Raw genomic sequence first — 23,659 nt, 5'->3', positions numbered from 1 at the left:
CCATACGAAAAAACCGAAGCAAACTTTTCAGTGGCTAAAAGTTGAGGCTCTTCCAATACGTTCCCCGTAAAACGCTAAATTGACGCTAAGCGCTGGTGAACTCGGTGTGTTACATGGGACGGGCTCGCTGCGGAAAAGTCTACCTGTGCAAATATTAAGTGCGATCCTTTCTCACCGCCTTCACCTATCACACTTACCGTGTGTGGCGTTGCTGGTAACTTTTCTATATAACAGGCTGTTTGGAACGCCATCTTAAAAGCAGGACTCCCAGAGGTCAGTCAGTGAAGTAACACAGAAAAGCAGAAAATCAAAAGCGTCATGAACAATACTTGGTCTATCGTCATGGATTACTAAGTTTCCAAGGTGGGTCACCTACGATGAAGCAGGTCGGTTAGTGATTCTTTTATTCGACCAATACGTAAACAAACCGATGCGGATAAAAATTAGAACGTTTTTTCTTCATTACGAATGTATATAAAGAATATATAGAAAAAGTGTTAGCTAGTGCAAAGTGAATATACAATGTGGGTAGATAGAATATGGAAGCACGTGGCTCTTCAAAAATCAATCCTTAGAATATGGAAGCACGTGGCTCTTCAAAAATCAATTCTTATCATTTGCATTATTGTTGAGGTACAAACATCCTATTATGAATGGGACCTTCAATGCTACTTTTTTTTATAGTGCGTGTCTTCAGGTAGTCATATCTGCTGTTGCATTTTTATTCCGGTGCATTGAGCGTCCCATTGTGCTATACAGTCATGGCTATCACCGAGGATTATCTGTTTCATGAGGCAAATTTAATTAACCTGCGATAAAACTGTTTTTTGCATTGAAACACTTTAATTGTATGGACATTCGTTTCATTAAAATTCCTAGATACGCAACTCTTTTTCTGAGCTGTTGGTGTTCCAACAGGAACATTGTTGGCGATTATGGCGCAGGACAAAGACAACCTTGCTGTAGGACAAGCGATACGCTTGTGGTTTTGCTCTACTTCGCATTATCAACTGACCACCCTTTAATATGAATCATGCGCGTGTCATTAGCCCGTGGCACATTGTTGGTGTGGCTTGCTAGAAAGTTATAGTGTTTAGTTTCTAAACGGAACCATTCCACTCGCTCGTTGTCTTCGAGGATAAGTCGTCGTTTACTATTACCTCTATAGGGCCAGCTTACACGAGCTTGCTTTGCTGAGGCCTTTAAGTATTACGCACCGTTGTAACATTTCTCAAAGCAAGCGGGAACAACGAGAGGTGTCGGCTAGCGTTTTTAGTGATTGGGGGGTCATGGGTTTTTTGTGGAGTTCGGACCCTACTGTCTGCTATCGCTTACGCAACGGATGGGGGCACGAGGGGCTGTCGTCTAATGATCCGTACAGGAGAAGCTGATGCCCTTCTAAATTTAGCTGTAGCTCTAATGATATTAACATTCGTAACTGTTGTTACTACCAGAAGTGCCCCCGATTAATGGTGCAATTGCTCTGCCGTTTTTTGTGGATGAGATAAAATAAGAAAAACAAGTGTGCATCTTTTAGTTCAATCACACGTTAAATACTGTTATTTTCAGCATTTGATGCTTGTATTTATGAAATGAATGAATCCCCGTTTCCCTGTCGGTATTTAAATTAGGTTACGATTTTGTATGATGTTTTTTCCCGTTCGTCGTTGTTTTCTAAAGTATACTGTAGATCTATCAGATAGCCAAGCTATATGCGGATAAATCTACATTTAGTTGCATCTACCCTTAGATTTCGAATGATATGAAATCGTTGCGATACTATATCATTTAGTACGACACCGGCATGTCTAATCTGTGTATTCACGTGGATTCAACGAAGGGGTGCATTGCCTTCAAACATTGTATCGTGCAATAGTCAATAAGATGACAATGGGGAACTGTAGGTTCTCTCATGCTCTGTCAGGACGGGTACAAGTTCGTTCCGTTCTCGCTGACAACCTGCAACATTTGTCCAACTAGTCTGATCGAAAATTACATTTTCCGTACGAAGTACACCAAGCGTATGCCGTAATATCCTGAACGAAAGTTTTGTGTTTTACAAAAAGGCCTCTGTCTGAAGATTTGCTTGTATTGTAGTTTGTAGATTGTTTTTTAATATGTTTGCTAACCTTTCTGTCTCTGAAGGCCATATCAGATGGACAGGCTTATGTTGGAATTAATATAGAAGCAAAGCGGTTGCGTCGTTTGAAACTAGAGCGCGGATATGCCAAGGTCACATCTTCATTCGCTATTGTAGTTGATTATATTAAGCTTTAAGGCTATGTACAATATGATCAGATCGTGTACATATAGGAAGCGTTCTATTTAGCAAAATAAGCATACAGTAAACACCGCGTGTCAAATGCGTATGCACCTGCAGCTAAGCTGAAACGTATTTTATGTACTATTTATTATTCTATACAAACTTGGTGAGCCAATGAGCAATCAACCCAGAACTATGTGATAATGTAGTTCTTGCTGTTTTAGAACAAGGAAATACACTTGTATCGCGTTATTGATTAAACCATTGATGACGGGCCTCATGAACATTAGCCACTCCGTGGTATCCGCCCCGGTTGATACATAGACATAAGAGGCGATCTCCGTCTAGTTCTATAGAACTAGAGACTGGCTTCTATAGAAGCCAGAAGACATTTTTCCAAGTATCACCGAAGTGATACAGGTGTCCATTAAACCCATTATACATAATTAAAAATAGAACGATACATTTGGGTATAGTAAGTAGCAATTCTGCAAACGATATAAGAAACATTTTTCAGTAGGCAAGCAGTAAAGATGACGGCGGGCTTCAAGTGACGAATGAATTATTTATCTGGTATACTTAAGTTATTAATCAATGAATGAAACGCAATCGAAAACGATTATGATCGCGCTGTAAACGTATATGAGTAGAGAACTATACTAAGTTTATTTCACACGATTGTTTCTTTAGCGGTCTACCATGGCCTAATTGATCTGTGTCTAGGTTCATAAATAAGAAACAACAATATTTAGTAACAAAAGCGAAAAAGGGTCACCGGTGTAACTCTCAACCGCTTTATAAAGGCTTGCCATCTGTAACTTGTTTTCGGCTAAGGCCGAAGTTTTTACTAGCAGAAAGTTGGAAATGCTGCAGGTAAAAGCATTCTCAGTTCCATCCCCTAATCGAATTACTCCAATTTGTCGTTGTATTACATTATGTGTGTGAAACAAATTGAAACATATATTTACTGACTAAAAAAATATACTCCGAAAACAATTAAGTAGAGTAAAATATTAGAATAGCTCGTTGCTTAGTACCGGGAGAGACAATTTCGTTGCTTTGATGCATCGCAAGCCTACTCTGATCAGTCCAACCGTAATTGTTCGACTTATCATAGAAATAGGGTATTATCTCGAAACGCTGTTTTATAAACTGCTATCACCTTATCTACATTTCGGCAGGTTCAATTAGTACTCTAAAGTAAACGACTTCATTTCAGATGAAGCGTCGTGAACCACAGTCTCACACAGGGGATACATATGTCTATGGGTTTACTTATGCTTATTTTTTATTGTGTAACTATGTAATCTGCCTCTTAACGAGCCGTGGTGAACTTGATCAGCAGTGCCGTCCGTCGACGTGTGAGTCCGGAAGCTTAAATACGCGCGTCCAGCTATTATGTCAAAAGCTCAGAAATGTGCATTTGAGTGCAGTACTGTTGGGATTACTGTCAATCCTAAAATTTACGTTCAAATTAAAGGGCTGAATAACTGCGACATTTCTAAGCATATGAAAATCTTCTGCACCGTAAGAGCGATAATTGTCTATCGTTAAAATGTGCGCTGTTTACAATCGTGAAAGGATTTCTTTCGAAAGGTTGTAGACAATAATGTAGCATGTACGACGTAATAGTTAAAAAAATTCTAGATATATTTGTATCGTATTTAAAGTACGTTTATTATTATTACGGTTATTATTCAATGCAAGTCATTTGCAGATTAACGAATAATTTGAAGATGTCTAATTAGTGGTATAGGTCTCAAATGGAAGCTGTAATCGGGGTGGATAGATATATTCAATAAATACAATTGATTTTAATACATGTTGAACCATTTGTATGAACAACTTAGTTAAACAGCTTTATCGACAACAATATTCTGAGGAAATGGATATAGATAGTTGTAGAAATGTATGAATAGAATTTTGATACAAAAGAGGACCGTCAGTAAACAACACAACGAACTGTGCTGATTGTAACATGATTTAGTATTTAGATGTTATTAGATTATTTAGCTGTTAACAGAGAGGCATAGTGTTGTCGGTGTCGGTAGGCCAAATGTTAAAAGGGTACTTTAGTAAGGGCAAAAATGACACCTGTACAGTTAAGCCCGTAATGCTGCACTGATAAACAGAACGTGTCTATTTATCATGAACAAAAGTAAGCCGCAATAATTTATAAGGTTTGTATCCTATAATATCCCAATGCATTCGATCACGTGAATTGGCAAAAGTACTAGATATGAGCCTCGGACAGCTTTCAGATAAAGGTAACTTGAAGGCATGCCTATAGGTATGCTTGCCGGTTAGAAGAGATTGGATTAAATAAATAAGAAAGTTACTATTTAATTGTACTCGTGAAATGCTTAAGCGTGGTTATGGGACGGTAAGGTTCGAGTGGTAAAGAGCATCAAATGGTTCGGTCATGAGGCAGTGGTAACGTATTTACCAACTAAACTTAACTTAATAGATAATACAAGTTAATATCTGTTAATAGATACACACGGCGGATTTCGACCACGTGCCCATAATATAAAGGTCCTGCCTAAGAGTAGATTTGTGCTGTGCGACCGTTAGCATATTCAAGTGTTTTTACTACAGACACTATTTCTATGCATGCGTCAGTATCTTCTCCCTGGTTATCAAGGGCACTTATGTGCACAATGAAGTTCATTAGAACTTCCCTTATTGACCGAAAGTGCATGAGTAAACACGCACGCGGTGCCGGCATGTAAATTTACAATGAAGCAGTGCCTTAAACTCGTACGTGCACAAAAATAGTCGCTGTTTGTTTGAAAGATAGATATGTAAATAAGCGTCAACCCGAGGTCGTCTTGAGACCCGAAAAACCCAGTCCATGCAAACCTATAAACTAAAATACATTTGTCATATTTGCAATACTGATAACAAGACAAACAATAGTTTGTTACAATTCCTAGTACAAACACCCAATACTTGTTTTGTGAAAGAGGTCGCTATCAGAGCGAATAAAATGGCTTTATTTATCTGGCAGTATCACGAAGTTAAGTTGGAGCCAGCCGTTACGAAGTTGATACCGCCTCTGCTAGAACTACTAGTTTGGGCGGGAGAAAATGTCTGTATCAAATCGATCAGGGTTAAGCTGGGAAAGTTGGTAAGTTTCCGTGCGCCATTGGATCGTTATAGTGGCATGCTAACGTGTCGATAGACCTCAGCGCGATGTTTACCACGTAAGGGGACCATTTGTTGTCGAGTCGTTGCTTCTAACCGTGAACATTCCGTACACAGATTCGCATTAAACTGTGCTTTTTACGAGACACCCTTTGACTAGCATTCGACATTTTGTTAAAGAAGGTCTGGTTATCATTCTACTAAAATCCGTGCTTATTATTGCCTCATACAATTACTAGCCGTAAAATGAACGATTGTTCGGTCGAACCCATCGATTTCAATGGCTATATACTGACATATCTGGTATACTGTACTTGGTTTGACATAATTAGTCAAATCTCAAAAGTTCTCTCATGATATGTTTTCTTAGTGTGGATAATATACCCTAATTTTTGGTTTCGTACTTAGTTGAAGCTGTTGTACTTCTCACTGAATTTGTATTGAATACCATTCACTTGAATATAATTATTAACTAATTAATTCATTGTTTCAAGATCAAATTTTATAAACCTTTCACTATTTTGTTATATTAGTCCAGTAGTGCCTCACGTTAGTTAAAAATAAGTTTATCGAAATATCAAAAAAGGTTGTTTCGTGCAGACCCGAGATAGCCTTTGGGTTAACCCTTTAATTGGTAATCATTAGTGGATAAAGTGTAGGAATTGAAAAACTGATGATGATAAATTGACACAGCCTTAAAAAAAACCGAAGCGATTACCTCTTAACAGCTTCTCATGATACGATTATACATGTTTAAACCAAAGTTGATATGTTTTTCACAGTTCAGTTATGTTGATCCATTATTGCTCCGTTCGAGCTTATCTAAATGCTACGTACCTCCCTCTCAGGGGACGCAACAAGCGGTAAGTAGCTAGTCAATGCGGTGCCAAGTAATCTTATTGGCTTGCAAATGGACAGCAAGTGTTCGTCCTGTCGAGCCAGAGCCGCAATAAATTTCTACTGCATTAGGACCGGGAACGTATGCAGGCAACTCTCCTGTATGTGGTTTAGAATATGACCTATTGTGTGCATACTTGTAATTCGTTTGAAAACAGTACTCGAAGATATGGATACATGTGGATATGTTCAAACAATCTCATTACTTGGGTGTAGAGTCTGTCAAAATACATTTGCTCTAAAATCTATGCAAAAAGCTTAAGATAGCATCTAGGTGAGAATTCACCATTGTTCCAGCCCCAAAGGAAGCGGTAAAGATCATACAGGTTGTCTTTGAGTTTTGAAACACTGTAGTCTAACACAGAAATTTGGTTGGACTTTCAAAGGAATTTATAAATCGATTGAAATTTCCTATTATTTAAGCATGTTGCTTTCCTATCCGTGCTAAAGTTTCAGTTTCGGCGAACGAATATAACAAACGAGAAGGGAATATAGGACTTTAAGATTTGAGACATCGTAACGTATACCTAATTTGTTACGTCTTCTTCATTGAAGACATTACTAACAACTAACAAAAAATTATACATGTCAATCTCGATCGCTTAGTATATAGCGAATACATTACAAAAGCGTTTGGATTTGTTCAATTTTTTTACAGGGCCATGTTCCAATTATCTATGCTTTACTGCGTCTCCAAAAAATGAGAGGGTGGTTGACAACAACAGTTTTCACGCTTCTACAAATCCAAGATCCGTTCAATAGATTTCATATATTAAATAGTTTGAGATCTTAGATGTTCTCTGAGTGTGCACCTCTTCTCTGAGTTCGATGGAGGTAATTTATCATAAAAGCAATATAATGTAAAAGAAATCGCCAATCGAGGCCCGAATCTCTAATCCGCCCGATATATAGCAGAAATTTACGAAGCAGTTTAGTTTTTTAGTACACTCAAGTCAATCGTAGTGCGGCACCATTCGAGACTACATATTGAATATTGTCCACTACACTAATTAATACTCGAAGACGGAACTTCTACTCAGGTCTTTGCTTTAATATATGAATGCAACGGAACTAAGGAATAGGCTGAGAAAAATAAGTTTTTTTTTAATATAGAAACATGCAGATCTTTCTGTCAAAAGTACAATGTTTGCTAATTGGTTCTGGTTTATAAAATACATCTGCCTTTTTTCTATTTCCATAGAGGGCCATCCAGATTCGAAATACGAATTTTCGGCCGAAAGGACATACTGATTTTGTTGTTGAAGAATAGCAGAAATCTAGGCCAGCTAAACCGAATATTTGTGATCAATTTGACTGCTAAAAGTGGAAAACTCCAGCGTTGGAAAAAACTCAGTTTGCCTATTTGTTTATTAGTGTGCAGCGCGTATAGTTGTGTACGTAAACCTTTTCCCATCCTTTTGTTGCCTTTGTCTTGCCTCCTTTGTGTATCTGTAAGCCCCATCTACTCCTTTGTGCATTCACGAGTAGCCATTACGCCGTAACAGTAAGATATAGACATGTAATAATCAATAATAATGTGCAAAAACACATAACCACCTATTTCCAATATATAATGCTTCCATTCGTTATTCAGCCCTAGTGTTAACATGATTTCCCTCGTGTGTCCAAAGCTGATTTCAGGCGAAAGCAGCAATGCGACGAACTCTGGCCTTCAGTCTAATGTGGCGACTGGTGCGTCTATACTCGCATTTGATTATCTGTGCAATTTTGCTCGGGTAAGTTAATAGGGAATAACTTAATAAATTAAAGAACTTAATAGGGAATAAGTTCTTTTTATTTCCCCACGTTACTCTTAGATGAGTAAATTCTAAACCAGTACGAGAAATAATGTACTGATAGGATTCACGTTGCCGATGTTGTTATGTTAACCAAGTTCGTTTTTTGTAGCCTATATCTGTACAACAACATAATAAGTTTTATTCGGAAGCAGCAGGTGATAGTAGTTAGGAATCGTAGTGGAGTCGATAATCCCGGAAGAAAACCGTGTTCGTGAGTTGGGAACAAGTGAATTCGAGTAACACACGGCGAGTCATCACACGGAGACTTCGATGTGAGACGCATTACCCAGCGTTGATGCCATATTATTAGTGCTGATGGGTTTTCTCTACGCAAATTTGTTTTCACGGAGCCCTCGTGTCTGTGTGTTATACCCTGTCGTGGGTGGAGTATCGCGTGGGCCTTTAGGCTATCCACTGCGCAGCCCGTCACCTTTGTTTTCCCATCGTCCACCGGACCAACTAAGGAAATATCCCAAAGATTTCTCATGTAGAAAGACAACCTTCGGCAGAGAAGGGCTGATAATAAACGGGTGTTCTGTGGACAGATAGCTCTAATGGTTCTTTCAGACTACCGTATAGAATAAGGAGAACTGGTACTAGTGAAAAGTGGGTGGAACTGATTTGGAGGAGTGGCCCTGGGTCAACGCAGTGGTTTATACAGGCCTAGTTGCGTTCGCTTCATAAACGTTATCGCTGTGGCAGCCAACACCGACGAACTAGCGTGAAGGCCTACGTGTGTCGAAAAAGTTCGAAGACTGGATGATGTCTTAGTTACTGTCTTGGAACAGGTTGGGCCTGAAATGCACGGTATGGACTCGCAAGTGTGTCAAAGCATATATTAAATGCCGCACTTACCCATTGCAGTGGATGACGACATTTGACTTTAAGCTTTATACAGAAGCCTACTTTTTCCTGGTTATTAAACGTTTCTGCATATGGGGTAATCCAATAATGCAATACCGTACCGTGTCGATATCAAGATGAGCTTGTTATTCTAGCTACACAGTGGTGATATCGGTTTTCGATTTCGCCCAGTTCCTTATCAAACGAAACGAGTATCGGATACTGAATTTCATGTCGCTTGTAATAGCCTTGAAGAGCGGACTCGTTAATATAGAACAGGTTATAGCATATAGTCTTCTACAGAAAAGAATTCAACAGATATTTATGACGATATTTTTATGAACGTTTCTGAAATTAAATATAAATAAAATAAAATAAAACGGAAAGCGGATAAATTTAGATACATTACTTAGTTAGTCATTATAAATAGATATCGAACTGTCCGCATAAAGGAGGTCGCTATGCCTGTAATATGGCGTTTGTAAACTCTACGTACGATCTCCAGTTTCCAGCAGTCTAACTATTAAACGTGCAAGTTCTGTCGTGGAGTTAAGCTGACTTGGGCTAAGGGGTAGTGGGGTCATCCATAATCTAGTATTAGAATTATTAGATTTTGCCATTGCATCAAGTTTATCTTCTACATAAAACGAGAGTTTCACCGTGTTGAAGCCAGCAATAGACGTCAGATAGACAGGCAGTCTCATGTAACTCATTCTACTTGATTAATGTGATTTCATTATATTAGCGCAACAAATCATGTTGAAACGTTTTCGGCTAGCTTATTAGACGTTGTTGGCTGGTATATTTTTATATTGTGTGGGTAATTTATATAGACTCCTTTGTGCCCGAGCAGTGAAATGCTAATTCTCGCGTCTGATATACTCTCGGCAAATAGATTGGCAAAACTATTTTAAAGCGCTGATGTTGTCGAGAACAGTACGAAGGCATTTTTGACCTTGCGACCTATCCGTTCATGAACTACGTGCTATATGTTGGCAATGCAAATCTTGTAGAAGTAACCTTCAATCTATAAATGGTCTATTTTGGCATGACCTAATTACTAACATTAACTAACCAGAACATTTCAGAAGTACTGAGCATTTGTTAAACATCCACAAGAAAAGAACACAATCACTTGGCGACAATCTACAGGTCTCTAGCTACATTTTGTGACCATGTGTGGGTGATTGAATTGTTCTTTTCATTAGAAACTCCTCCATGTCGAATCAAAAAAATCTCGATGACGAAAATGTTACCGGAACTCGCAAAAAGTGTTTGCCAGAAGCGCAAACTTTAACATAATGTTACCACAGTTCAATAAGCTTTAAAAGTGTTGATACTTTACACAGTAATAAACTTCTAATTAATAAAAACTAAACCTAACTTATACCGGAAAGCAACGCTATTGGGTGTGAGAAGTTGAGTCAAGTTGAGAACTTATGCCGACATCCATCTTTGTTTTCACCATATTGCTCCGTGGACCAATGCCTTGGATCATTTTACGAGTATACAGCCATTTCCGGGTAGATATATACATATAATATATGTGGGTGTTAGATAATACAATAGACGAATTTGAGGCTCATTCGTGTAGCTGTTCTTTTTTGGAAAATTATGACGCTAGAAGGTACAGCTTGGGCCAGTTAGACTAAGCAGCTCATATGCAGCTAGCCAAGATATATAGCCAATAGTCGAAATTTTGCAGTGTTACTTTTGAAAACAGTACATTTCCTATGTTTGACTCCGTTTAACCATTAGTTTCCAAATATTGCTTCTTTTTTAGGCAATATGTGCTTCACAGTATAAGCAAAAATGATTGGATTTTTTGCCTTTGGACTAACACAGCAGAAAGCTCAATATGGCACGCAAATCAAAAAAAAAAAAGTTCAATTTTTGTAAAATATCTGTACAACTGTTTTATGCGTGAATGTCCTGTAACAACAAAGCTCTGACTTTTCTAATAACGCTTGTTAAATCTCTAACTGTAATATCGTTTGTAGGTATATAACTGCGAAAATAACGTAATAATTCTGGGCAAACAGATTTCTAAAATATAGGATGCAGAGATCAAAGCGCGAGCGAAGTAGACATCGTAGTTTGTTTACAATATATATGTAGATAATAATGCAAAAAATAAAATTTCTTTGCCCACTCTGCAAATGGTTTTAAAAATGGCTGAGCAAAGCAAGCTTGTCTTTAAAGTATTACTTTTCTAACAGTTGTTTGTCGCTAGTCAAATCGTAAAGTGGTAACTTAATCGAAGATAATGAATTTGTTACTGGCGATTATGAAGAGCCTATAAACTTTTATCATGCAACATTTACTAGTTCTATCGTATATTCTAGAACTTCATTTCATGAAGTGACTTTTGTTTTGAATTAAAAGACTAAGATGCTACATTAATTAGCAATACAATCATAATTAAAATGGACATATCGTTTACCTCTGGTGGAAAATGACAGGCTTCTTAGGGTGATATCTACTTCGCGGCCTTTTACTTACCTTACTTTTTGTTGTTGAGTTGACGATATCAGCTCAACATATTTAGTATGTGCACAGATATATTCAATTAGGTTAATAATTCTCACAAATATTCAAATTCAGAAAAATTTAATGAGGTAACAAATGTTGAAACCTAGAGGGATGTCAAAATAGTTCATCTCTCATGGTAGACGCTCTGGTCCGTGCAATATGTCAATGAGTAACTCAAATATATAAATTATTCGAGAAAGTTTTAAAAATATGATAATACAGTTCATAATATGCGTCCATTAGTACTCCAATAGTACGTCGCATTAGATATGTGCGATTATATCAATTCTAACGCTGGATTTCTATTTCTGCCTGCGTCTGGCTTACCTTTTACAGAGTATGTCTATTGGTTTTGTTCCGTGGTATAGGCCCGCCAGGCCCCGCGGAGCAGGGTACAGTGGATCTCGACGCCGAACTACGGAACCTCGAGCTACAAGTAAAGAAAAATCGTCAAGAATTGGCTTCGCTGAAACGCAGCCTAGAAGAAGCGGAACAGAAAGCCAGAGTTCCTGTCGCTGCATCCGGAGCAGACGTTGCGGGGATCGGGAAATCCGACACGCTACACGATACCAGCACAATGTTTTGCATGAAAAGTGTCCCCCCGCGTGCTAAATGTGACTATGACATACGGAGCATCATTCAGACGGTATCATTCACCAATGAGGACGGCGGAGTTTGGAAGCAAGGCTGGCCCATTGAATATGACTCGACACAGTGGGATGCCACCAACAAACTTAAGGTGTTCATTGTGCCCCATTCGCACAACGATCCCGGATGGATAAAAACGTTTGAAAAGTATTATACCGAGAACACAAAAAATATCCTCACATACGCTGTCGCTAAACTAAGCCAACATCGTGACATGACTTTTATTTGGGCTGAGATTTCTTTTTTTGCGCGATGGTTCGAAGAACAGCCCGAACCGATTCGGAAGAATGTCACCCGGCTGGTGAAAGAGGGCCGCCTCGAGTTCGTTACCGGCGGCTGGGTGATGAACGATGAAGCTAACACTCATTACTACGCCATGCTGGAACAGCTCGTACTTGGCCACGAATGGTTGCAACGAAATCTACCGGCGGCACCGAAGCCGAAAAATGGCTGGGCCATTGACCCGTTCGGGCTATCGCCAACGATGGCGTTTCTTCTGAAGGGACTCGGCTTGAAGAATATGGTCATACAGCGAGTGCACTATTTTCTCAAAAAATATCTTGCAAGAGCTAGGGCTTTAGAATTTCAGTGGCGCCAGTCCTGGGACACGCAAGGTGATACAGATATGTTTTGCCACATGATGCCTTTTTATAGTTACGATGTCCCGCACACATGCGGCCCTGACCCAGCTGTTTGTTGCCAGTTTGATTTTATGCGATTAAAACCAAGCCGGTCAAGCTGTCCGTGGAAAATGCCCCCGATCAAGATAACCGAGAGGAATGTGGCTTCTCGAGCTGCGCTGTTGCTCGACCAGTATCGCAAGAAAGCACAGCTGTACCAGACAAGTTCAGTGCTCATACCGCTTGGTGATGACTTCCGTTTTGACCGTAGTACTGAATGGGACAGCCAGTATACGAATTACAAGAGAATTATGGATTTCATTAATAAGAACGAGTCATTGAATGCCAACGTGCAGTTTGGCACACTTCAGGACTATTTCCAGTCAATTGAGAACGATATGCGTTCATCAGCCGTTACGATACCTACGCTGACGGGCGACTTCTTCACTTACGCAGACAAGAATGATGAGTACTGGTCTGGCTATTATACATCGAGACCATTTTACAAGTTTTTAGATAGGCGCGTCGAGTCGACGTTGAGGACAGCTGAAATTGTGCACAGTCTGGCCAAAGCAAACGGTATGAACTGTCGGGTGACGAAAATGCTGGACCAAGCGAGAAGAGGCCTCTCGCTCTTTCAACACCATGACGGTATTACGGGCACGGCGAAAACACACGTAATGCAAGACTATGGCATGAAGCTCAACCAGGCATTAACAAACTCAATGAATATCATCCGCATATCTGCTGAATATTTGCTCGGCAACACTGATTCATGTGAGAACAACATTGTCATTAACTTGAATGGAACGGTTGAGGGCTACTCGTCGAGGGTATTGCTTGATTTTCGCCAGGCCTCCTATATCGTGTCGGTTGTAAATGCGTTAACCGCCCTTCGGCGAGAGGTAGTCACGATTTACACGGTATCACCTGACGTGACGGTTAAAGGCGCGGTGTCTCAACTTTCGCCCGCATTCGATGGCTGCAAGCTGCGCGACGATCTCTTCGAGTTAAGCTTCCAGGTTGAACTACGACCCCTCGAGGTTAAAGCGTTCACGGTATCACGCGGTGGCCACGAAACGGCTCCGTCGAGAGCGGACGTCATATTTTACAAGAGCTCGTGCGAGAACAGCGGCGGGGGCGTCTTTCAGGTAAGCTCGTCTGATGAGCAGAACTTCAAAGTCGAGACTAGCGGTTTGTCAGCGAGCTTCTCGAAGTACACCGGTCTGCTGACCCGACTGACGCAGACTACCGCACAGGCGTCCGTCGAAATCTCGTTCTGGCGATTTTCCACGCACAGCAACCCGAAACGAGATAAATCCGGCGCGTATCTGTTCATGCCAGAGAAAGACGCCCCCACATCACTACGTTTCGTTCCGACAACTGTTGTCGCAGTAAAAGGCGCCCTCGTCAGTGAGGTACTCACTATTACCTCAGATATCAAGGTGCATTTCCGCATCAAGGAGTCACCAGGCATCGATGGGCAAACTATTGAGATACACAATATTGTCGACATCACTCGAACGAACAATTTCGAGTTGCTGATGCATGTCTCTACTTCGATCGAATCGAAATCATTCTTCACCGATCTCAATGGTTTCAGTTACGTCGAACGACGCTACCAGCATCAATTACCTATTCAGGCCAACGTGTACCCGCTGTCGGCCATGGCCTACATACAGGACAGCTTCGCGCGGCTCAGCCTTGCATCAGCACAGCCCCTCGGCGTGTCCGACCTTGGCGAACAAGGCTCGTTGTATGTGTTCCTTGACAGGCGGCTCAGTCAGGACGATAACCGAGGACTAGCTCAGCCGGTACAAGACAACATTCCCGCGTTGAGCTCGTTCCGGCTCGTGCTCGAATCGCAAAGCGACATCGATCCTCGGCCTTCATTGTTGGCCTTGCTCACGTACCATTCATTGTCGTCGCCTGCTCTTCCTCTATTAGTTCACGGCACTAAGAAGGAGTCATATTCAACCTCATCGACCCTTCAGCCTTGCGGCCTACACCTTGTCAACGTTCGCTTCATGGACACCGGGACCGGCGAAGAACCTCAGTTCCTCATTACGTTACACAACGAAGGTTATTCGTGCAGTGAGCTAGTGCCTATCGGTATGTGCCAGATTACATCGGCTGGCATGGACTTAACAACGCTCTTTGGACGGACATTCGGTGATAGCGCGCAGTTCACATCACTCAGCGATCTGTACCCCGGTGATGTGTTCCACGTCACCGAGAACATTCATGTGCCGGCTAACCACATTCGGGCGGTAAAAATGGCTCGACTCATCCCATGATTCTAGTGAGCAACCAATCAAGCAGTCCTATTATTCGTCGTTGTAGAGTTAGCTAGCTAAGAAACATAGAGAAGCCCTTCTTTTAAAATATTATAGGTAAAAAACGACAGATGAGTGAAAGATTTATATAGATACTACATACATATTATGCTAATGTACTGACTAATGGAGGCTTTCAGACATGCTATATATATGCGTGTGCGAGGCTTCCGGATAGACAAGACCATGAATGAGGAGATATATCGTGTTTAATTTACTAGCATTGATATTTCGATAGTAGAAATAGTAATACGAATTATAGTACTTATAAAATGTAAGAGATAAAAGTATAGAGCAAGCGAGAAGGAGAGAAAGTGCGTCTAATACAGGAGAATATAACGACGACAAGCACTGTTCTAGGTGGCTGATGAAATAAAGACGGCCCAATTGTATTAGGTTGATAGGAAACTTATTTCGACCACGTTTAGTTTTTGTTACCCATATATTTAATTTAGCCGTTTGGCTTGCAAATTGATTGGTGGGCCTCTTCTATGAAGTGTTCGTTTTGCACTTTGGCCGAGCACGTCAATAGCGATCGTCTGCTCAGTAGTCAGATGTCCTATGATCGCAAAACCGCAAATTCTTTATTACAGAATTATATATTGCTGAAAAATAAGGCACTTAAGACAGCCAAGATTGTGCAGTGGATTGAAGGTAAACTTTGAAGTGCCATCTGATGGCATTTGTCAAGATTGGTTTTAACAATCTCCAGCTGAAGGTTTATTTCTATAAAAAACCGAACTCTGAATGGCCGCAAGAAGCGAATGACGACAAATTGCAAATACTTCTGTAGAATGAGAATTCGACCAAGTCATCTTACAAATGCTCTGTATGGGTAAAAAAACAGAAACTATTACAAATTACCTGCATACACGAACTAACCTATCAAACGTATTTAAACGTAGATACTATATGAACTTAGTGGCTTTGCCATTTGCTTAAGCACATACATATCATTACTTGCAAGCTAGGAAAAAAGCCATTCCTGTAAAATATCGGCACCGCAAAGTGATCTCTAATGACGAACTTTGCCGCAAGAGAGAATAGCAAAACCACAGATAATTCTCGATATAAACAACACCTAAGATTCAATAGGGTCTAAAAGGAACTACCTATATAAGCGTATAGTAAAGCTGCATAAACACAATTAAATGATGATCGCTGACTGTGATTCGACTCGGCTCCTCAAGTTGAGTCATAAAACTAATGATATGAAGGCTCTTGAGACACAAGGCCACATGGGACTAGCGAAAATTCTGATAAACCTAAGACTGACAGTCCTTCAACGAAAATACTTTTACGCCCTACTTATTAAATTGCAACTGTTAGAATTAGTGCAGCACGGCCCATTTAAAGCAGGAAACAGAAAAACAAAATGATTTCATAAATGGGTTCCATAGTTGAGAGATACATCCTTTACCCAAATAAATAAACGAAGAACACGGAAAAAGCTAATCAATTTTAGAAGGCGACACTGATATATTTTAAATTTTAGCGCCACTAAAAATGACTTAATTAAAAAAAAAAGAAAATACTTATCTAACTAACGTAATAATGCTAACAACCAAGAAATAACTAATTAAATGCAGTTTGCAACTGCATACGCCGAACTGGTAATGAGCGATTGTTATAAAGTGAAAATATAAACAAGCAAATGTATACATGTTCTCTTGTTACGTGAGTCTGAATGGATGGACAAATGACCTGAAAGTGTGGATCCATCTAAGAAATTTTGTGTGGTTAATTATTCGAAAGTGTGTATTTTGATAATGATTGTCAAAACGGTTCTAAGTAGCCAGTGTCCACTCTTACCAGACTCCAGCTGATTTGTTTCCGTCACGATATTTCCGATGCAATTTATGCAACGTTTAGCATTGTACGCGGACTAAGCCCAGCTAAAGCAACACCCGTAACAACAATAATAACAGCGACAAATAAATAATTTCTTATCACCGTGGTCACAATCTACTAAGTAAACATTGACATAAACATCTTTGACCGTAACGAGAAGATAAAGCGTTTGTATTCGTATACTTGTGGGATGCGAGAGGGTATTAGAAGAAGAAACAATAGAGAAAAGATAATCATATTATTACAATATTATAGCTTGAAGTAGTCCTAGATGTGATATATATAATATATATATATATATATATATACACAGCCGGTTATCAATCAAATAGGCTCAACAATTCGAACCGAGTTTCAGGCCCATCGCACGACACTACAGCGACATATTTTCAAACGGTTTTTTGGCGACTGTTCATATAGTTATAAAGAAATCGGCAAATATTTTCGAATTTTTGACAAAGCATGTGGGATCGTTGCAAGCAATAGTATTTCATGGTACTGCCCCTTACAGACAGAATTGCTGCCACTCTCTGAAACGTGTTTCTGATGGAGTTTTTCGCTGCCGCAAATATGAGTGGATCATGATGCCACACGTCAGTAATTTTTTTTACAAAGATCTGAAATATTTCATATTCTCTGTCCTTTCCAAACCAGTTGTTATAATTTTTTAGACATCTATTTTTGGATTGAGATCTGGTGAAACAGCAGGTCATGGCAGCACCTCTAGTGTCATTGCCAACTAGTAGCTTTACCATGCATGAAGATATAGTCACCGGTGGAACTATTGTACTGGAGGCACCGTCTTGCTCTCGATAACTTCAGCATATTCTTTGTGCATTATTATCCCCTGTGCGAAATGTGTCATCCCAGTGCCTTTGATACACATAATAAACCACATCAAAACTTCCAACAGATGTTGAATTTTCGACATAATGCGGTTTTTAGAAAATCGTTTGCCAAAACGTCTGAATGAATGATGAGTTTTTTCCCGAGAGTTTCAAAATGAAATTCCTTTGAGAAACAGGCTTCTCTCAGTTTTCAGCGGTCCAGTTTCCAAATGAAGACGGGTTCGCTTCATGCGAACATGCGATCTATGTTTCTTGGCAGGTCTATTGCCCTTGAGTCGGCGGCAAAACCTAACTTTCAGAAGAACTGGTCTACAATCTTTTAAACCGCTCTAGAGACGAATAAGAGACGAATTTAACTTTTCTTGGAGCTCATAAATAACCACCTAGCCTTTCTACATTCCTTCGTGGTAGTTTCGTTCTTCGATCTTAAAGACACGTTGTGATCTAGGTTCGAATCCAAGCATAGGTACATTTCGTTTCGTGCTGGGAGCCAGCTGTCTGATGGAATTTCTAACGGCGATGCCAGACGTAAAATTTGAAACAAAGGCCCTTGTGCTTCGTGGCACCTTTTAATTCTTTTTACTGATTTCACGCGACGACAGCAGAAGGGTGCTTTAGCTTATCAGCAACGTTAGCGACCGTGTACTGGAAAACATGAAACGTCTCAGCAGTTTAACGTTGTGAACATGTTTCGACAAAAACACTCCAGCCAGTCTTCGCACTTAGTTTTTCCAGCGTCGACAACGGAAGACGAAAGTACCTCGTTTTAGTGCTGAGCGATAGACCTTGAAATCTTGTAAAAACTATCTGATTAAATACCGACCGAATATATCTAAATATATGTACATATATGTAATACAATAGAATGTGAAAGTCTATCCACCTACATTTACAGCTAGTGCGACCGATGAGTATTGCATTTGTACCAATATGATACGATACGATAAGGAAGGAGCTCTTGAAATTAAGGGCAATCCATTGCAATGATTATTTTTAAGGTAAACGTGATTTCTCGCTGTCACGAGCTCTTTATCCCAATACAGTACGTAGATCTACGAAGTTAGCTAGTTGAACGATTGGAACATGTGTACAATGGACATAGTATGCTTTTCACTTGACGAGTCATGGCATTATGAGCCTAATACGTAGGCACACGTCTGTCGTATTGTACAATGCGGGTAAATAACTTATAGAATATAGACTTATGGCAAAAAGACTAGCAGGAGAAGAACAGAAATCTAACAATTTGCGGGGCGTCTTGTCTAGGATGTTTTGATTTACAAGTTATACGACTATTACATTATATAATTACAATTGCTCGTTATCCTGTGTACGCCGTTGATAGTGTTGCATTAAGATATTCTGCGCATACTTGACGTTTTATGAAGTGACAACTCGAAAGTAACGTTGATGTAGTGAATTTACGAACATCGCCACACAGTTGTGACAAAGGCTCCTCCTCCGGAAGCTCCGTGTTAACTAGGTTCACGTCCCACCCTTGCTAAATCAAGCAAAGGTTGTATTCAGCCAGAAGTAAACAAACAGGAGGAAATGACGAGCATCAATACGATAAGGTTGGCTACAGAGCTGCTTTTTGCATAGGAGTGGCAGATGTATATATCGAGAAACGGATAGAGGGACACGTTATGAGAACCTTTTCTACCTATAGAATCTGTCACATAAACTGAAAATATCAGCAAATTGTATCTGGACCATAAACCAGAACTTAAGTTCATTCCTTTTTTAGCATAACCGTATACTATGTTCACTAGGTATTCATGCTAGACGAACTGCCTGTCGATGACTAGTTTATACCGTTTTGATCCGAAATTGTTTTGAAAACATGTAATCATCTCTAAACGTATAGCTATTGTTCTCAGTCACCCATATCTTTATCAAGCTTTTCAAAAATAACTTGTCTGAGCTCATGATTGAAGCATGCTTATTTTAAATGAGCAACTTGTTTCATCTTAACTTCAAGCATTCAGTGATTTGCTGCTACACTTAAAAGGATGGAACAAATGCTTCTATCGAAGTTCTTTTGGCGCCCGTCGGATCTGCTGCCGCGGGAGACTACAGAAATTTTAGCCGCTGGGTCGAGCCATCGATGAATTAGAGACGTAGGTTTATAGTAGACCATCCATGTTCATGACACAAATATGTTACGTCCATGATGCTCTCTCACCACATAACGGTCAAATTTGATGAAAGGACGATCGATCTGGAGAGTGCCCGAAGTTCATTTATATCAGCTTCTCCTACTTAGGCGATAAGTGCGCTTTTGTATTACCGATCCTATCAACTTAAATAGACAACTTCAAGTACCACTATGTACAGCGAAATTATCCTATGAAATCCGTTAGCAACAGTACAAGAACAAGAAGACTGTCGGTAGATGCTTGTTTGGTGGACAGAAATCAAAAAACGAACTCGATGGGATGCAAGTTACAAAGGTGCATAAAGCTTTGGCAGTAAATGTCGTCAGCATAAAATGTATGAGAATGACCTGTCAGTCGGTGGTGATTATCAAGATCACATAGGAACGTGTGTCGGAAGTACGCGCGTGAAAGCCTTTTGCCATAGAAAATAATCAACATGGCGCCCGTTTGTTGCCTCTGAACCCAGGTAAACATTTCCAATGGGCAGCCTAGGGAATAAATATACGCCTATCAGGTTAACAAATGTTATTATTTTTTAAAGCATGTTTCGTTACCTATTAATAAACCAATCAGTACACTGGATTTTAGATGGACTTAACGAATGGCTCGAGTGAATTGGATCTAACGTTGCCTTAGCTCTGGTCGTTGATTGCATGAACATTTAATTCGTTCAATGAAACATGAGAAAGAGATTCACATTAGCTACGTTAGCTGTTCTGCTACTAGAACACCTTCAGACGTTCGTCGAAACACGATCTTACCTTCACATCCATAAGTATGAATCATAAGACGAAATGCTACCTTTTTCGTCTTCAGCTACTATTGCTATTGTTGTTGTTGTTGTTATTATTATCCGTATGGGTAACATATGGGCTCGAAAACATTAATTATTTTCACCTGTTGATTAGGTCAATAACAGTCGTTAATTATAAATTGCCTGTTCGTCAAAATCAGCGTCGGTAATTAGCTCACTACTGTATTTAACTTCCCTTGTACATGAGTACAAGTATATGTTTGTTTTAACTTTATCGATTCGTCCTTGTTGGCAGAGAATCTCTAATAATATTTCAACTGTCATGGTTTTTAAGATTAGTCATAATTTTTTTTATTTGCAGCCTTTCAGCTGTTTTTGTGCTGTAACACTACGGCTGAGAGCGCGTCATTTTACGCATCCTTAATGAGAGAAGCATTTGTATAGGTAATTATTTTTGAACGAAAGTGAGCAAAATATAATTGGGGGTTGTTTGTGAGCGAAAGCCACACAATGACGTTTTTGCAGCCCACTTCGTGGCGAGCCCAACCAAAAATAATACATAGTATATTGACAGCCCTTAATAACAACTGGGTGTTAAGGGCAGAAATGCAGAGTGGGTGTAACCAAGACACTTGCAATACACTCGTACATGAATATATATTGTACGAGTTGCGGTGAGAATTTAATATTACTCTTATTATTACCACAATTATCGTAATTACCATATTTGTGATGAAGGTATATATATATAAACATATATAGCAGATAGAAATGTGACATTATAAAACATTGACAAAAGTGAACCGAATCTTAATTAGCATGTACCCTTCAATACAAGCTTTTGATGTTGTTTCCGAACGGTAAAAAGATCGGGAGCTAGGTGAGCAAGTGCAGCTGCGGTGACCATTGGTCGCTCGTATGACGTCGATTAGTTCTACTTACGCCTACATATGTCTGACCAAATCACCTTAGCTCGGAAATAGTGAACATTAACGGAAAGGGCGAAGGCGCCAAATAACTGATTATTACTGGTAATTAGCGGGATATAGTAATATGCAATGTTGAAAAATGATGAGATTTATGGAACTAACGCAACTGTGTACGGATTTAGTTGCTTAAGGCATTCAAAAAGTAACACAGCCCACCTTCTGTGATTCTTATTAAAAAAACCCGTACACCTTTTTTATAAATCGTTTCAACTACAATAGATATCATATTAGACTGGAACGACTGTGTCACTTACAGCATCGTTTTAACCAATGGACATGTTGGCGCTTCTCAAAAGCTCATTCTTGACGAATTCAATAACTTCTCATCTCCTAAATGGAAATTAATAGGACGCTGTAATTAAAGTGACATTTTATTTGCTTTCTCATGCAGTAACCGGTATATTTTCTGGTCCGTTTTCCATTTCTATCGCTAATATAGGTGGAAATGCTAATCACCAATTTCGAATAGGTGCGATAGCTTGCCCTTCTATACTCCTAGTTGAAAAAAGCCCGGAGAACTGATTCAAACAACGCCAACGATATCTAACGGTTAATATGATTAAGTAAAAAACAAACGCCAAATTTGAGATTTGCTTGATTCGTCGAGGTTTTAGAGCTCAAGGGTTCAGTGGCGTGACTTGTAGCTCCACGCGTCTTAAAGCCATACACTCGCCGAAAGACCAAGTCGAAGTGAATCAATGTCAACAACTCTATATTGCGTCTCCTATTTAATGTGTATAGAAGAAACATGAGAGGCGATTATGTTTCGTGATTGTGATGACGACTATGGTGACCAAAATGAAGAATCAGCATGAAGATGATGTATTATAGTAAAGTAATTACAATATACGTATGAAAAAAGGCAAAAGTTGAGAAATCATCATACGTGCACCATTCATCATTGACTGATAGACGCATTCTTGTTGAAGTTGACTATATATCCTAGGGAAAACATCTGCGTGTCTTCCCCCAAGGGTTTCCTTCACTTCGACAAAGATCACTGTTTCTATCAGTCACCCGTCATACAATCATTACGATTATTACGTGATCATCATTAAAGAAAGACGGAAATAGTAAATATTAAACGACATACAAAGTGACAGTCATAAGCGTTCATACGTATGCATACATATAAATCATAGTTTATTTGTTGTGATATTTTGTAAAAAATATGAGGTAATGATGATCACGACGAAGAATAGTAGCGATATGATGGAGCCAGGATGCAAAAAAAAACTGCATATAAGCCTGGTCGATTGGATCTGGATGACAGTAAATTATAGAAGCGTTCCGCAAAAAATGTTTAAGATGCACAGATACCCCAGAGTGATGATATTACAGAATAAGCACTATATAGCATATACAGAAATAACAACGAGATTTAAATTATTTAAAACAAACATTTAAATTAATTTCAAAAAAATTATATAATTTTTTGTGTTTTTATTTTTCTATTTTAGTTATGTGAGAGCAAATAGTAGATCCATGTTGATAACGATGATTTTTTCTGTAACAGTTAATAATAACGACCAAACGATCCACAAGAGAAAGGTAATTAAAAAGCTAGGTTGTCTAGTTATGCAAAGAACGTTATGATATTTTAACAAAACGGCTATGATTATATTATGATTGTGATGATTGCCCGAAACGGAGCAGCGCTGAAGGTCATTGTTTGGTAATAAATTTGTTGAAAATAAAAGGTAAAGTCATTTTAGTATTGTGTAGTTAAAAAGGACATCGCATAATCATGTTTTGTACTTATCGACACCTAATCTTAGATATCGTTCTAAACGAGAGCCTCATAACTACAGAAGAGAAGTTTGAAGTAGAAACTTTTGAAGTAGCGCATCACATAGTACATAGATTACGGGTTGTAGGTCCTAATCAGGCCAGGACTCCATCTGTTATCACATTGATCAACATTTAATTTGTGAACAATAAGCTTGATCAAAGTATATATGTCACCATGAAGT

The 23,659-nt window shown here is 39.3% G+C and overlaps 1 protein-coding gene across 3 annotated transcripts in view; it reads left to right on the top strand.

Moving 5' to 3' along the window:
* alpha-Man-IIa (alpha-mannosidase 2) overlaps positions 1-23,421 on the top strand; it is a 31,273-nt gene extending 7,852 nt beyond the window's left edge. For 2 of the 3 annotated variants that reach the window (XM_022834222.2, XM_086968546.1), the window contains 2 exons: positions 7,939-8,043; positions 11,818-23,421. In XM_022834222.2, coding sequence (XP_022689957.1) covers positions 7,961-8,043; positions 11,818-15,046 — 3,312 coding nt within the window. In that variant the 5' untranslated portion in view covers positions 7,939-7,960 and the 3' untranslated portion in view covers positions 15,047-23,421. Of the gene's footprint in view, positions 1-31; positions 364-7,938; positions 8,044-11,817 lie in introns of all 3 variants that reach the window. The other variant, XM_086968547.1, reaches the window with a different exon arrangement.
* Positions 23,422-23,659: the final 238 nt, after the last annotated feature.

Source organism: Varroa jacobsoni, unplaced genomic scaffold (assembly GCF_002532875.2).
Source record: "Varroa jacobsoni isolate VJ856 unplaced genomic scaffold, vjacob_1.0 scaffold_512, whole genome shotgun sequence".
NCBI lineage: Eukaryota > Metazoa > Arthropoda > Arachnida > Mesostigmata > Varroidae > Varroa > Varroa jacobsoni.
Note: the sequence above shows the minus strand (reverse complement) of the source record. Positions and strands in the feature narration are given on the sequence as shown.